This window comes from Barbus barbus (genome assembly GCF_936440315.1).
Source record: "Barbus barbus genome assembly, chromosome: 25".
In the NCBI taxonomy this organism is placed as follows: domain Eukaryota; kingdom Metazoa; phylum Chordata; class Actinopteri; order Cypriniformes; family Cyprinidae; genus Barbus; species Barbus barbus.
In genome coordinates, this window is record NC_136753.1 from 664347 (window position 1) to 682364 (window position 18018).

At 35.6% G+C, this 18018-nt stretch overlaps 1 protein-coding gene across 1 annotated transcript in view; it reads left to right on the forward strand.

Moving 5' to 3' along the window:
* Positions 1-18018, forward strand: part of cacna1ib (calcium voltage-gated channel subunit alpha1 Ib) — a gene marked incomplete at its 3' end in the record, with an annotated part of 82669 nt that overhangs the window by 53845 nt on the left and 10806 nt on the right. Inside the window, exons 19-30 of the mRNA XM_079377143.1 lie at positions 2573-2751; positions 3143-3269; positions 3370-3495; positions 4470-4559; positions 5593-5785; positions 6529-6680; positions 7874-7983; positions 8059-8192; positions 9659-9729; positions 11017-11095; positions 11703-11824; positions 15671-16072. Of these exons, the coding sequence (XP_079233269.1) occupies positions 2573-2751; positions 3143-3269; positions 3370-3495; positions 4470-4559; positions 5593-5785; positions 6529-6680; positions 7874-7983; positions 8059-8192; positions 9659-9729; positions 11017-11095; positions 11703-11824; positions 15671-16072 (1785 nt within the window). The remainder of the gene's footprint in view (positions 1-2572; positions 2752-3142; positions 3270-3369; positions 3496-4469; positions 4560-5592; positions 5786-6528; positions 6681-7873; positions 7984-8058; positions 8193-9658; positions 9730-11016; positions 11096-11702; positions 11825-15670; positions 16073-18018) is intronic.

Sequence of the window (18018 nt, forward strand, 5' to 3'; positions counted from 1 at the left end):
ACTTTATTCAAAATGAAGAACCGCTTGTTCCGCACGTCATATGACGCCATTTCTACATCATAGCCCATGCACAGTCATTTCAGTTTCGGTTTTCAATCCGATCAAGTGTTTACATGCACTCTCAAACGTGTTAGAAAAGGAATAAACCACCCCCTTCAATCGCATCGAAATTTCATTCCGATCGAGCTCAATCGGATGTTTACATGAAGGTTTTTCAATCCGATTGCAAACGGATTATTTGGTTGCATGTAAACGTATCCACAGTCTTACAGGTCCCTTTATATCACTAAGTACTGCCAGACAGGAAGAAAACACCACCCAAACATCCTCATTATGAACCGACAATAACACTCTTCTAAAACACCCACCTTAAGACTTATTAACACCCTAGCAACTACCAGAACACCCTAGCAACACGTACATCTGCACTTTGTTGATGATGAGAGAATTCAGTCAGAGAGAACATGCTCAACAAAGCTCCTGTGTTTCAGCGATTACTCATCTGAACGCCTCTGATTGGCCACTGCATTCATAAACTCAACGGACTTGTGTGATTGGTTGTAATGCACAATGCTGTAAAAACGTGTAAAAATAAATATGGCACAACACGAGCAGATCTGATTTTAATACCACAATCAACTCTTTCCATTTCATTTTTTTTTTTCACTTTGTGACAGTTGTAATGAATTTATTTTGATTGTAACGGGGGCATTTTTGTCCGATTTGGTGGCGTTTTTACATTTAGTCATTTAGCAGACGCTTTTATCCAAAGTGACTTACAAATGAGGACATTAGAAGCAATCAAAACCAACAAAAGAACAATAATATGGACGTGCTGTGACAAGTCTCAGTTAGCCTAGTGCAGTACAAGTAGCAAGGATTTTATATGTAATAAATAAAAAGAAAACAAGTAGATAGAAAAGAAAAAGACTAGGGAACGCCAGTGTTAGAGGGTCATTTAAAAAAAAAAAAAAAATTAAGTCAACACATAAATAGAGAAATAGAGAATGCTAGTGTAAGAGGCTTATTTTTTTATAATAAATAAAAAGAAAATAAGTAGATTCTTAGTAAAATTTGCCCCAAGCCCTCATTAATTTCTGACACGTGTCCAGGGGAAGTGTCAAATAAAATCATTGGCTATTTCCTGTTATTTTGTTTCATTATCTGTGTCCTGTCCTGTTACTGTCCTACTGTGGAGCTTCTGTCACTACAACAAATTCCTTGTATGTGTAAACATACTTGGCCAATAAAGCTCATTCTGATTCTGATTCTGATTCTGAAATGCTATCACTATTTATTTTAAAATACATTGATTTTGCCATGAAACAGGCATAGTTGCTGGTGCAGCAATCAAAATAAATGTCTTGGTGGCCAGTGACACTGAACTGATTTTGTTGTGTCAGCTGTTGTTTCTGTAGAAAACACATAATCTGACTACGTTTGACTGTGAATATTCATTCATTCTCACACACACACTGAGGCGGTTCAGCAGTAAGTGTGTTCATTACAGTGTCTCAACGGTGCTGTCTGCTGCTCACACTGATTATTCAGCTCATTTAGATCCTTTTAAAATCAGTCTTGTTAGCAAATGAGCCAATGAGAGCACTGGAGACTGTCGCTGTGCATGCTGGGAGAACACGCTAGTAAATAGTCTCCAGTTTAAAGCACTCTGAGTTTGTTCTAGTCCGGCTCTGAAGCGTCAGGGTGGCTGTCGGTGTCCTGTAGGTTTCTGTCTCTTGAGGTGAAATCAGCTTCAAACGCAGTGCAGCTGGTCTTTCTCTCTCTCTCTCTCTCTCTGTACCTGTCAGACCTTACCGCGGTAAAAACTCTAATGATGCTGTCAGAACAGAGTGTTCTTCCGCTCGCAGAGAGAAAAAGCCGGTCTGTATCAGAAAATAGCACCAAACTTACTGTATAATCATACAGAGGGTGAATCGCTCCACATATCTTCAGTTCTCAATATCAAAGGTCATGTGTCCATCAAACTCAGATATAAGCAAACTCAGGTCTACTCCATGTCTTTTGTCACATTTAGTGTAATTGTACAAATGTCCAGCTTCAGCTGCTGCTTTCTGCTGTCAAATCTTGGTTGATTTTTACATCAGAATAACTGTAGTAATATTTCCAGACTGAAGCAGCTCAGCTTTACTTGATTCTCCATCGGTCATTTTTTAGAAAGATCAGTGCGTCTCAAATCTGATCATCAGGATCTTTTGAGGAGCGTTTGTTTCCAGAAGCTTTACTTTCTCTGTTCCTCAGCGGAGGAATGATCTTCACAAGCCTCCAAAACATCTCACATCTTCTGAGGAGCGTTTATTTCTTCATAATTTTGCATATCTCTGAATAAAATTGTGCTGTTTTTTTCCTCCATGTTCTCACTATATCTATAGTATATGAGCCATAAAACCTGATATATCAAATATGATGCTCAACAAAAAAGTGTAGGCCTATACACAAACTTGTCTTTAAATATCTTTTATATTTTGTTTAAAGCTTCAATAAACTCTTCCATTAAATGTTCAGGCTCTAAAGGGTTAATATTCAGCATGTTTTTGTTTGTGTTCTGTCGCAGGTGGTTTCGAAGGGTCTGTATCTGGGGGATCGGGCGTATCTGCGCAGCAGCTGGAACGTTCTGGACGGGTTTCTCGTCTTCGTGTCTCTGATTGATATCGTGGTGTCGATGACGGGTGGAGCGAAGATCCTGGGCGTCCTGCGGGTGCTCCGTCTGCTGAGAACATTACGCCCGCTCAGGTGAACAACTAATTAGTTGATTAGTTGAGTCAACTAGACACAAACCAATTTTGCTGGGAATCGATCTCATAATTTTGCCGTTTGCTAAAGCCGTCATCTAATGCTTGAGCTTCAGGAAAGCACAGAAAAAAAATATAATTCAAAATTTTAAATAAAATGTATATATTTAACAATAACAAAAACTGTAATGTACTGTAATATTCAGATTTAGTAAAATACAAGGAGTTTTACAAGTCATATGTTTTACTCATGGTCTGCTGTTTTACCAGATTTTTTCTTTATGTGAATTGTATTGAATTTATTTAGGGCCATTTTGGGTCTCTGAGGTTGACTGTCTATTGGTCCGGTGTGGTTTTGTGTGTTTGTGACTCGGTTCTTCATGGTTCCTCAGGGTGATCAGTCGAGCTCCAGGTCTGAAGCTGGTGGTGGAGACTCTGATCACATCGCTGAAGCCCATCGGAAACATCGTCCTCATCTGCTGTGCTTTCTTCATCATCTTTGGCATCCTAGGAGTTCAGGTTCATCCCACGTTCAGTCAACAGTGATCTGTTGTCCTGCTCCGTCAGACGCTGGTCTCACTGTGTGTGTGTGTGTGTGTGTGTGTGTGTGTGTCAACAGCTCTTCAAAGGGAAGTTCTTTTACTGTGTGGGTTTGGATGTGAAGAACATCACCAATAAATCCGACTGTCTCTCTGCCAATTACCGCTGGGTTCATCACAAGTACAACTTTGACAACCTGGGGCAGGTGAGGGTCAGACTCCTGCTAATGAGCCCAACAGCGAACGGACGCGTTTGCTTCCTGAAGTCTTTGTTTCCCCATTTACTTCCTCCATAAACACTACAAAATATTCTGCAATAAAGAGTTTTTAGCCATGAACCAAGCCAGCCAGATCTGAACATTACACACTTTCGTTTCATGAAAAAAATGGTATGAAAATGTTGTCAATAATGACAAAGATACAGACAGTGTATTGAAACTACGTTGTATGAACTACTATCCCATGATGCATTGTGAATGACACTGGTAAAATCACAACAGTAGAATATATTACTAATCATTTACAGTAACTAAGTATCATATTTTCTTGAAAATAAGTGAAGTGCATCTGCAGCTTGCATCTGGTCAAAATTGCACTGAGAAGGAAAAAAATCATAATTTGACATTTTATTATTACATTCAGAAAAATTAATGAATAAAATAAAAATAAACATTTATAAACTTTATGAACACTAAACATATATTTTAGTTCCTCTCACTCTACAAGATGTCCTTTAAATTGAACCATATTCAGAAAAACAAGATTTATATTCCAGAAATTACAGTGCAAGTTTAAAAGAATATCTTTACATTTTAATTCATATTCATACAAAAACTATAAGTGGTTTTAGATGGCAGAGAACTTATTCATGGTGCATCATGAGAGTGAGGGATCAAAATATGAGTGGTGTTTGTCATGATTTTCATTTCCATGGTAATAATCTCGAGTGCATCTCCTCAGGATTATGAGTTGTTTGGTTCTTCACTGAATGTTCAAGTATTGTTTTTAAACTCAAGTTAAACTTACACTGACTGTCCGACTCACTATCAGGAACCTCATGATTTATTTGCTAGCTTTAGAGATCTGTTCTATCAGTTCAGTCTTGTGGAGGAAATGAATGTGATCTTGACTTCCTGCCGCTGATGATCTGCTGTGTTTGTTTGGTGATTCTCCATTTCAGGCTCTGATGTCACTGTTTGTGTTGGCGTCTAAAGATGGATGGGTAAATATCATGTACCACGGTCTGGACGCTGTCGGGATCGACCAGCAGGTAAAACACACACACACACACACAAACACACACGTGCGCGCACATACATGTATACACTTTTTTTTTTTAATTCTAACGTTTCTGAAATAAGTCTTTTCTATGCACCAAGGCTGCATTTATTTGAGCAAAAATACAGTAAAACTGTGAGATATTATTATAATTCGAAATAGCAGTTTTCTATGTAAATATCTATTAAAATGTAATTTATTCCTGTGATCAAAGCTGAATTTTCAGCAAGTCTTCAGTGTCACATGATCTTCAGAAATCATTCTAATATTCTGATTTGCTGCTCAAGAAACATTTCTGATTATTATCAATGTTGAACACAGTTGTGCTGCTCAATATTGGACGTTTTAAACCGTGACGTTTTATTTCTCAGGATTCACAGATGAAGAAAGTTCAAAAGAACAGCATTTATTTGAAACAGAAAACTTTTGTTACATAGTAAATGTCTTTACTGGCACTTTTGATCAATTTTGATGTCCTTGATGAATAAAACTATTAACTTCTTACAAAATACAAAACTCTTCTTCTTTATATGTGGAGCACAAAAGCAGTCATGAGTAACACAGGTATATTTGTAGCAATAGCCAACAATACATTGTATGGATCAAAATTATACATTTCTCTTTTATGACAAAAATCATTAGGATATTAAGATCATGTTCCATGAAGATATTTTGTAAATTTCCTGCTGTAAATATATAAAAACTTAGTTTTTGATTAGTAATATGCATTGCTAAGAACTTCATTTGAACAACTTTAAAGGAGATTTTCTCAATATTTAGATTTTTTTGCTCCCTCAGATTCCAGATTGTCAAATAGTTGTATCTCAGACAAATATTGTCCTATCCTAACAAACCATACATCAATGGAGAGATTATTTATTCAGCTTTCAGATGATGAATCTCAATTTTAAAGTAAAATGACCCTTATGACTGGTTTTGTGCTCCAGGGTCACATATGTAATATTTCGGCAGTGTGTTGAGCAGTGTTTCTCAGCGTTGAGTGTTTTAACTCTGTCTGTGTTCAGCCCGTCATCAATAACAACCCCTGGATGCTGCTGTACTTCATCTCCTTCCTGCTGATCGTCAGCTTCTTCGTCTTGAACATGTTTGTCGGTGTGGTGGTGGAGAACTTCCACAAGTGCCGGCAGCATCAGGAGGTGGAGGAGGCACGGCGGAGAGAGGAGAAGCGGCTCAAGCGCATGGAGAAGAGGAGGCGCAGTAAGAGCTTTCTGAAGGAGACTGAACGTCTCTTTAGTTTCTCATCTGTTCTCCATCGTCCCGCTGCTCTCTTCCTCTTCATTTGTCTTCATCTCTTCATCTCGTCTGTTATTATTATTCATTTTCCCTTGTCGTCTGCTGCTCTCACTCATTTATCTCTCGAGCTCCTCCTCGTTCTTTTTCTCCTGAGATCCTGGGTCACATTCATCAGCACTGACCCCATTGTTTCCTCTTCCTCCTTCCATGCATCATCTCACCCTCACTTACATCTACCCATCACTCTGTCAGTGAAGTATTAGTGCATGTTCCTGTTAAAGCATCAGCAGTGCAGGTGATGGTGATGATGTTAAAGGAGTAGTTCACTTCCAGAACAAAAAAAAAAAATACAGATAATGTACTCACCCACTTGTCAATCAAGATTTTCATGTCTTTCTTTCTTCAGTCGTAAAGAAATTATGTTTTTTGAGGAAAATATTTCAGGATTTCTCTCCATATAATGGACTTCTATGGTGCCCCTGAGTTTGAACTTCCAAAATGCAGTTTAAATACAGCTTCAAAGGGCTCTTAATGATCCCAGCCGAGGAAGAAGGGTCTTTAAGCCCATTATATGGAGAGAAATCCTGAAATGTTTTCCTCAAGAAACATAATTTCTTTACGACTGAAGAAAGAAAGACATGAACATCTTGGATGACTAGGAAGTGAACTACTCCTTTAATAATAATAAAGTCTGTGTTTGTGTTCAGAGGCGCAGCGGCTGCCGTATTACTCCTCGTACGGTCGCGTTCGGCTGATGATTCACTCGTTCTGCACCAGTCATTATCTGGACCTCTTCATCACCCTCATCATCTGCATCAATGTGGTCACCATGAGCCTGGAGCACTACAACCAACCACAGGTGAGCGGCAGCGTCACATGACCCGCAGCCAATCGCTTTGATTGGTTGGTCTAGATCCAATGTTATTTTAGTGTCACTGGAGATACTATTATATGTTTTATTTATATTTGAATGAGTTTGCATCTTTATATATATATATATATATATATATATATATATATATATATATACATATATTAGTGTTGTCAAACGATTAATTACGATTAAAAGTTTTTGTTTACAGAATATGTGTGTATAAACAGAATATTTGTTTACAGAATATATGTGTGTTGTGTGAATATTTATGTATATATAAATACAAGATGTTATGTTTACATATTAAATATATCTATAAATAATATAAATTATATGAATATACATATATACATGTAAATATATGTTAATATTTTCAAAATATATACTTACATGTGTGTATACAGTACGCACACATGTAAAAAAAAGTACTTTGGATGCGATTAATCACACATATATATATATATATATATATATATATATATACATATACACACACACGCACACACACATTACATTTTCATTTTGTCATTTATTTATTTTAAATGGGCATTTATATATATATATATAATTTGATAACATTTAGAATTTAATTTAAATTAAATTTTTATTTTATTATTTTTTCATTTTTATCATTTTAGTTATTTTAATATCAGGTTAAGAAAAAGAGCATAGTTAAGTGTATGTTAATGAATTCCTCATTATTCATTCTTAAATATTTGCACACACATTCACAATTAGCATAATCCCCCCCAAGAATGACATATCTTCTCGTGTTTTTATTATAATTTTTATTAATATTTTGAATCAGTTTTTAATTCGATATTTTATGTTTTCATTTCGATTTAAACATTTTAGTAATTTTGTTGTGTATTTTTATCATTTTTATCATTTTTAATTTTTTTAATTTTTTATGTTTATATAACTAATTTCAATTTGAGTTATTTTAGTACATTAATTTAAATTCAATTACAATGAGAAATGTTTCCTTGGTAACTAGCTAAATATATATATGTATTTGTTTGTTTTATGTAAGTTGCAGCATGTTTCATGCATGAATCGTTGTGTTTGTCAGAGTCCAGCCGCTCTGAGGAGCATCATCTGTAATCAGACTGAACAGAAATCCATCTGTTAATGACAGTAAATCTGGAGTTGAGTTTCTTCTCTCTGGTTTCTCTCAGTCGCTGGAGACGGCGCTGAAATACTGCAACTACTTCTTCAGCTCCACGTTTGTGGTGGAGGCCATGCTGAAGCTCATCGCGTTCGGCTTCAGACGCTTCTTTAAGGACAGGTGAGCACACATCTGAAATAACACAAGCCGCGCTTCCAGAGGATCTCGGCTGTGATGAGCTCTCTGTCTCCTCAGATGGAATCAGCTGGATCTGGCCATCGTTCTGCTGTCTGTGATGGGAATCATTCTGGAGGAGATTGAAATAAGCGCTTCGCTTCCCATCAATCCCACCATCATCCGCATCATGAGGGTCCTGCGCATCGCTCGTGGTGAGCACACTCGTTTATACAACGCATTACACACACGCCGCGGGAAATCAGAGATAAAAACGTGTAAAATAAATGTTAAAATCACTTCTGCAATCAAAAATTCATAAGATGGAAAACCTCAGGAGCTTCTATGTATTAAATGCAATTTGGACCTTAGAAGGGCAATAATTGACTGAAGAGGTTAGTATTGTTTTGTTAGTGTTTCATCTGGATCCATGTGCTTTTAATAATTTATAATATGAGACCACCTTTTGTGTCTGATGGAGAGAAAAGGACTACTAATTCAAATATTTAGAAAATATAACAATCAGTAATTCTAAAAATTATATATATAAAAATTTACACTGTATAATTTTTTTTCATATTAAATAAAATGGATTGCATTTTACAAGAAAATATTTCATTATTTGTACTTAAAAAAAGAAATCTAATTTAATTCAATGCAGTACTTTACATTTTTTTGGTAATTATTTGTGAAATTTATGGTATAATGTATTATAAAGGTAAATTTTTTAAATGTATGTTGTTCATAAATAATTTTATCCTATATTACTGCTTGTTTTCTTTAAAAAAAAGCTTTTCTAATCTTTTTGTATTCTATCTATTTGTTTTCTTTTTATTTATTTTACAAATAAGAAAAGCAAAAATGCCTTTTAACACTAACCTGCTCTATTCTTTTTATATTCTATGTTTTCTTTTTATTTATTATGTAATAATAATAAAAACCCCTGCTATTTGTACTGCGTTAAGTAACAGACTTGTTTTATAGCACTTGCATATTATTGCTTTTTTGTCAATTTTGTTTGCTTCTATTGTCCTCATTTGTAATTGACTTTGGATAAAAGCGTCTGCTAAATCACTAAATGCAAATGAATACAAAACTAAAATGCATTATAATTGCAGATTCCTTATAGTTTGTTGTGTTTTATTGCATATATGTTGCAATAAATATATGCATTGTATAATATAATATAACTGTGGTTACAATTATTCATGAAATCAGTGAATAACAAGGAGCACAGGGTGATATTAATGCATTAAAATACTTTTGAAAACATTATATATAAAGGCTTCGAGTAAAATGTTTCTAAATTTATTAGAAATGTCTGAGTGAAAATCTTTGTAGAAATGGATTTAATGAATAAAAAGTCTGTATGAAGGGCATGAGCTGAATGAAATGATCCAATGGCGTCAGTGATCTGACTGATTTATTCCAGCACTGGAGTCTGTTTCCGAGCGTTTGAGCATTTTTAATCACTACTGAGATGAAAAGTGAAATTATTTTGAAAGCAAAACATAGAGCCACAGAAGTGTGTGAGCAGTAGTGAAGCCGTAAACAGTCCATCTCAGTCCTGGCTCTCATGCATGTTTCTGTGTGATCTTCATTTAGAGAGACTCAGATTGAACTTCTGAGATGTTTCCATCTCTTCCTTGACATTCAGTGTGTTTTTGTCTCAATTTCACAGTTCTGAAGTTGTTGAAGATGGCCACAGGAATGAGAGCGCTGCTTGATACCGTGGTGCAGGCGTTGCCGCAGGTACACACACACATGTAAACATATACACATTTTTATGGCTCATATAGTCTGATATAGTTAGAATATGGAGGAAAAAACAGCCCAATTTTATTCAAAAACTTAGCAAAAATATGCAATCTGGAGCAGATGCTGATATTTATGTAACGAAATTCTGATGCTTGTAAAGTAAATCTAAATATCAGTCGTCGCTCTATATCTCCAATAATATGATTTAATAAGCTGAGATTGAAATGATCCAAACATATAATGCAATGCAATGCTGATTGAGAGATGAAGATATAAACGCTCCTCAGAAGATGTGAGATGTTTTGGAGGCTTGTGAAGATCATTCCTCCGCTGAGGAACAGAGAAAGTAAAGCTTCTGGAAACAAACGCTCCTCAAAAGATCCTGATGATCAGATTTGAGACACATTGATCTTTCTAAAAAATGACTGATGGAGAATCAAGTACAGCTGAGCTGCTTCAGTCTGGAAATATGACTGCAGTTATTCTGACGTTTACTTGAGAAAAATCAGTCAAGATTTAACAGCAGAAAGACACGAGAAGCAGCAGCTGAAGCTGGACATTTGTACAATTACACTAAACAAGCTTTTACTGGATAAAAAACTCTAAATGATCAATCAGACGACAGAAGACACGCAGTAGATTGAGTGTGAAACAGGTTTAACATCAAAGCTGATCATGTTTATCAAAATAAATATGCATATCATAGATGACCGTGTCTCAGCAGACGGATCTGATTTCAGCATCTACACAATGACGTTCAGTCCTAAAGTCTCAGAGAAGCGTCTGGCGTGTGAATGAAGCGTTAGACGTGCTCTCATCACGTCGTTTCAAGAGTCATTGAGTGTTCAACACAGCTGACTCATTTCACACTCACAAACACATTAAACAGATGGCGTCGATCTACAAACCTCCTTTCACTGCATTAACTGCGCCGATGATCACACTTCAGTCCTGTAAATGTGTCAATAGTAACTTAATTCATGCGATTTCAAATCTATATTTATATAAAACCACTGTGTGTTTTTGAGTAAAGCGTATGTGAAGAATAATGTGAGTAAGTGTTTGTTTTCTCGAGCTCAGATGGGCTTCTAATGGAAATGAATTAACCTTGAGCAATAAAGCAGCTGTGAGCGCACGATCGCGCAGCCTGACCAGCACAAACCTCATTCTGGGAATTAAATGACTTTCTTTCTGAGTGTTGACAGCTGCTTTAGTGCCTCAGATGAGCTGAGCGCCCCACGACGGATACACAAACACTGCTGGTGTGTGTGTTTTGTTCAGGTGGGGAATCTGGGCTTGCTCTTTGTTCTGCTGTTCTTCATCTACGCCGCACTCGGAGTCGAGCTGTTTGGAGAACTGGGTGAGAGAAAGCTATTTCCTTTTCAGTCCTAAAGCACCTAATGCTTCATTTTATTTTATTTTTTTAAAGAAATTATTATTTTTATTCATTAAGGATGAAAGTATTAATTTATAATCATTAAGTAATCATTTTAATCATTAATTAAATTGATCAAAAGTGACAGTAAAGACATTTATAATATTACAGAAGATTTCTGTTTCAAATAAATGCTGTTCTTTTGAACTTTCTCTTCATCAGAGAATCCTGAAAAATAAAATGTATCACAGTTTCTACAAAAATATTGTGCAGCACAACTGTGTTCAACATTGATAATAATCAGAAATGTTTGTTGAGCAGTAAATCAGTATATTATTATGATTTCTGAAGATCATGTGACACTGAAGACTGGAGTAATGATGCTGGAAATACAGCTTTGATCACATAAATAAATTAGTTTAACACATATTCACACAGAAAACAGTTACAATTTCAATAATATTTTACCGTTTTTACTGTGTTTTTGATCAGATAATTGCAGCCTTGATGAGCATTATGAATAAATATGGAGAAAGTAAAATAAAATGTGATTAGTTGATGAGATAATTGTGTGTGTTTCTGTGTGTTTCAGTGTGTAATGTTGAATATCCGTGTGAAGGCATGAGTCGTCACGCCACTTTTGAAAACTTCGGCATGGCGTTCCTCACTCTCTTCCAGGTGTCTACAGGAGATAACTGGAACGGCATCATGAAGGTAGAGCTCACGCTGCTGTCATTGAGCCTTTATATGAACACAAACCACACACTAAAGACAGTAAAGCAGCTGCATTCAGTCCCGAGTGAATGCAGAGTGTTGTTTTCCTTAACAGTTCATTTTCTTTTCAATAATAGATGAGTAATTTATTTGTTGTGCTGCTTGATAAGCAGTTGTTAAAATTGTATTGATTAATAATTTGGGTGAATAGGGTAAAAAATGAACTTAACAGATATCGTAATCATTGCAGCTCGTCAGGGGAGGCACAGCCTACTCACAATTTTGAGGTGGAAAAAAAGGAAGAAGTAGCTTACAGTTTAATGTTAATAAAATCTCAAGTTATTAATTTCATGTCTTCAGAATGTGTATTTCTTGTAATTTCACCATTGCAAACCATAACATATTACTCAAGTTGGAATCCCATGTGGTTTACTGCTGCTATTCCACATGAACGTCTATAGAGAAAGACAGGAGAGAAGCCTTCATTGATTATTTGACTGTCAGCAGAGCGGCTCTCATTGGTTTAAATATAGAAGAAGAAATAAATCCACTGCAAAACTGCGTGGCTGACCTTAATTGATGATGCATAAGCCTTAATTAATCATAGACACATTTGCTTCAAAAAAGGACAAAAGAATGCATTTTTTTCTTCAAGCAATAGGTGAGTGAAATGTTAAATATATTGTTGTATTGTATACATACATACAGTACCAGTCAAAAAGTTTTAGACTGGTAGAGTAATGATGCTGAAATGTAGCTTTGATCACAGGAATAAATTACATTTGAAAATATATTCAAATAGAAAATTTAAATGGTTATTTTAAATGGTAAACATATTTCACAATATTACTGCTTTTGCTGTATTTTTGGATCAAATAAATGCAGGCTTGGTGAGCAGAAGAGAATTCTTACTGTTCAAAAACTTTTGACTGGTAGTGTATAATGTAGTCTTTTATTGAGCAGCAAAAAACCCCATCAGAGTTGGGATCGCTACAGTTAGTGTGCCTCCTCTATTTTAATATCCACAAGCTGCCAGTGATCATACTTTAAATGCTCTCTTTTTATCACTCCATAAATCAGAAAATACTGTCAACAGACAGAAAACAAATACATTTTCACCATGTTAAATATATATCAGGTGTATATGAACAAACCCCTCAGTAAAACCCTTCTGAATATGTTCTGAATATCTCACAGCCTTCCAGTATGGATTAAAACTGAAATCTACAGACGAAAATAAACGTGGTGCAGTAAAACAAACACTTAAATTTGTATTTCGGAGGTTTTCTTTCCATTAATCTGAAAGAAAAATAGACCAAAATCTCATGAAAAAACTGTGCCAGATGTGACACACTTCTCAGTGCGACCAGCGGCTGTGATGCATGACAGATATTTAACTGATTTCGTGGTTTGTATTTTAAGGCAAGGTGAATAGAGCTAAAACAAACAAAATAACCTTACTTACCCAGTTGATTGATTTAATTGATAATTGCAAACATTTTTTGTATTACAAGTTTTCAAAATGTTGCATATAAATATGCAAATGAGGTATTATTTAACAAAATATGCGCTAATTTGCATAAATGTCTAATACAAAAATCTGAACACTGGATGAAGTCAGTTTCAAAATTCTTGTTTAATTTTTTTGACATATTGGAGTCAAAGGTTTTTACAGAGGGTATCTCATTTTTGTCACACAATTAGAACAGACAGAAAACAATACATCTTCACAAATTTTTGGAGAATAATATGTTGTATATAATCAAGCAAGTTACATATGAACAAATCCCTCTTTAAAAACCTTCAGGATATTGACAGGAATAAAGATGTATCGTTTGGTGAGTAAGTGCTGCTGAAGTGAAGATTTATGGCTCAGTGTAGGATAAAAAACTCATTTTGAGAAAACTGCCTTTAAAAACATGTATTGTATTTGAAATCTATTGACACAAATAGTTAAAGTGCTATAAAATAAACACTTAAAGGGTTAGTTCACCCAAAAATGAAAATTAGCCTGTTATTTACTCACCCTCAAGCCATCCTAGGTGTACATGACTCTTTTTTTCAGACTAATCCAATAGGAGTTATATTAAAAATTATCCTGGCTCTTCTAAGCTCTATCATTGCAGTGGGTGGCTGTTTCTGTTCAACAGAATAATACAAAATAAATTGTGCGCATCCATAATAAAACATGCCTCACACGGCTCCAGGGGGTGAATAAAGGCTAAATATATTTTAGACATCCATAAATTGTTGATGAAAAAAATAACATAAAATAACATGAGTCCGTGACTGTCAAGAGCGTCTGGACGGTGTTTAGTGTCCCGCAGCAGCAGCGAGCCGTCAGCACAGATGAAGAGTTCTGCTTCAAATACACACAATAAACCAAAAGCCCCAGCAAAAGTAATTACCATGAATGTGTCCGGGGGAAATAGTAAGGATTCACCATCTCCTCGTTAGACGCGCCTTTAGAGAGAAGTGCATCTTCACGGATACCGATTATATTAAATAGTTTTTGTATTAGTTTTTATTTATTTTGTTAAGTAGTAATTTAAAGCTCTCTATAGATATATTTATCATGTCTGTGAGGCATGTATTTTCATGAAGCGCTCCTGTTCAAGATAAAAGCACGACGTTTTGTTGATATTGTGAGTGCAGAAATAAAAGTAGACCCTTTACAGTTACAAATGATGTATTACTCTTACCTTTATGATCAAAAATTACGGCGTAAGTTGTTTCCATTGAAAAAGAAATTGCAATTGATTGCGCTGGCGCCTCAATGTCCTGCGCTTTAGCTTCCACTCTCCGCACAAATTACTGGATGCAGCGCACATTTATCTATTTAACGTTTAAACAGTTATATGCTTGAACTGTTTTAGTATATCTAAAGATTTTATTTTAGGCAAGTCATGATGATTTGAAAAGGCTAAATTGTTCAAACATGCCTGCCGGTCTGCCGCTGGCTGCTTGGTCGTTACTTTAAGAAAGAAAAAAAAAACGTATTGAATGAACAAAAAATGCTCCAAACATTTTTCTAAATGAACTTAATAAAAAAACCGAAACTAAATATAAACACTTTGCCTTTATATACAAAACTGAACTATTTTAATAGCTGAAACATGAGCCGTTTTGGGAGAAGGGGGAAAACAAAGACGGGCTCGGGTCGGTAATTCTGATAAGCTGTCGGACACGGGCCGGGCTAGGGCTCAGTGTCTCGGGCCAGGGCCGGGCTATGGCCTAAAACTGAGGCCCGTGCAGGGCTCTAGTTCATTTAGTCATTTTAGAATGTTTAGTTCTACTTCTGTAGTTATTTTGGTGAAAGTAACTCAAAAGTAATACAGGAGTTATGTAACGCATTACAATTCTGAGACAGTAATATTGTAAGGTAAGAAATTACTTTTAAATAACAGTAGCAAGTCATCTGTAATGTATTACAGTTTGGAAGTAACTTGCACAACACTGTTTTATAATGCATGCACTTTATTTAAAGTGTTTTGGACTGTTAAAGAGAAACGCTCACCCACTGCTATAATAAAGTTTGGAATAGCCAGGACAATTTTTAATACAACTCTGAAAAACAAATGTAATAAACACAGGCTAACACAGTAAAACACAGGCTAATTTTCTTTTTGGGTGAACTAACCCTTTAACAATATCTTTTGAATGTTTTCTTTCCACTCTAAAAAAAAAACAAATAAAAACACTTTATGAAAAACCAAAAAGCTCAAAATCTCAAACTTGACAGGTGCATGAAAACACAGTTTTTGCCTGCAGTGTCTCCCCTAAATGATCATTTTGAAATGATCAGAACTGGACAATCATTAGTCATTAGTGTTTCTTTGCTCACAGGACACGCTGCGCGAGTGTCCGCCAGGCGACAGCTACTCGTGTAACTCCAGCCTGCAGATCATCTCGCCCATGTACTTCGTCAGCTTCGTTCTGACGGCTCAGTTCGTCCTGATTAACGTGGTGGTGGCCGTGCTGATGAAGCACCTGGATGACTCCAACAAAGAGGCGCAGGAGGATGCGGAGATGGACGCGGAGATCGAGATGGAGCTGGCACAGGGTGGTCTGTGCTGTCTGGGTGGTCTGGACCAGCCGACCGGGGCTGATGGGGGCGAGAGGCCGACGGGAGACTTTGGGAACAGACAGGCGGTGATGGCTGCGGTTCACTCTCACACCAACACCAGCCAGAGCGGATTCACACCACGCAGAAGCACACAGAACCAGAGACTCTACTCACCGGCACAGGTGCGACTCACATTCACCGACACACCGAACGATGCTTCAGTCATAATTCTACTGCAGATACAGACCGACACAGGCATTTACTGGAAAGAAACAATCAAAACATTTGACAAAAGTCTGATTTTTGAGGTTTAAACAAACTGAAGTTTGAGAAACCCCCACCTGACTTAGAATGCAATGGCAGTCATGATGTCATCATATTTGCATACTAAATTGTGATTGGTTTATAGTGTTGTTGTAATAGTTACTATAATGTAACTGTAATGATTACTATAGCCAATAACCGTTAATAACTATGATAAATATAATAATAACTTTAATTATAATTAGAATGACAATAATAAATATGATAATTGCTGTATATTAACCGATACTGTAACCGATAACTATTATGATAACATAACAATAACTATAATACTGATAGATTTAACTGTAACAATAACTTTAATGTTACCTTTAATTACAATAAATATAACAATAACTATAATTATAACATTAGCTATGATAACTATAACCGATAACTAAAATAACAACAATAACATTAACTTTACAATGTTAACTATAGTCTAATGATAAACTATTACTAATAACTATAATTATAACATTAACTTTGATAATTATAACCATAGCAATATAAATTATAACTAGGTAACTATATATAAAGATAGCTATAACTGATAACTATAATAATAATAACAACGATAATTTAACTATAACGTTAGCTATAATGACAGCTATGATGATAACTATGAGTATAAAGATAACTATAATAACTATAGTAACAATATTTTAACTATTATGTTAGCTCTAATAGCAGCTATTTGTATAATTATAACTTTAACAATAATAATAAAGATAAGTCTAATGATAAACTATAACCAGTAAAAACAACAATAAAGATAACTACATCATAATAGCTATATTAGCATCCACACCAGCGGATGATAACTCTGTTTATTTAATAATCACTCTGTAGTTTTGTCGCCTGCCATTTTAAATGCTGGAGCTCATTAAAGTCAAATGGATTCTGATCGGATGTCAATGTTTTTACCATTTATCAGATAGAAAGAAAATCCTGGAGTCTGTTATTCTCTTAGATTGATTATTGAAATGGGTTACACTTTATTTTGAGTCCACTTTAGACATTCTACTAACTATAAGTAACTTTGTAACCACATGTCTAATAACTCTCAGAGTAGACTGTTAGGGTAGGTTTAGGGTTAGTAGAATAAGTTGACATATACTTGCAAAGTTTCTCATAGTCAGTATGTTATATGTTGTGGACCCATCAAAGTAAAGTGTTAGAAGATATGAAGCAGACAGTCTACTAATACTCTAATGACTGCTAGTTGACGTGGTTGCAAAGTTACTTACTGTTAGTAGAATGTCTGAAGTGGACTATCAAAATAAAGAGTTACCTTGAAATGTATTAGTTATCATTTGTGGTGTGTCATTTGTAGTTATCATAGACTTTAAAACCTGAAGTCATCTCAAACTTTAAGACTTATGTGCTGCTGCGCAAACACTGAGATTCACCGCAGTAGATGAACTTCTGCAGTGACGGCTTCATTTGTCAAGTGTGCTTTACATACTGTACTTGTGTGTTTGAGTGTATGTAGATAGGTGTCATTAGAGAAGGTGTATTCATGAACAGAGATGATAATATTCCCCTATGATCTGACTGTAAAGGCTTTGTTTTTGAAGCGGGACAGCAGTCATGAATCTCTCATGAGTCATTACACTGAGTGATTGTAAATTTCCTCCCTGACATCTGATGGCCCGCAGTGATCGTGTACGTGTGTGTGGGTGTGTGTGTGTGTGTTAATGGAGACACATTGTGAGTCATCAGAGGAAATGAAGTTGCAGCTGAAACACAAAACAATCTGTCCACATGTGATGAGCAGTGAATCACACACTGTCTCGTTCACACTGACAGTGATTTATTGCTG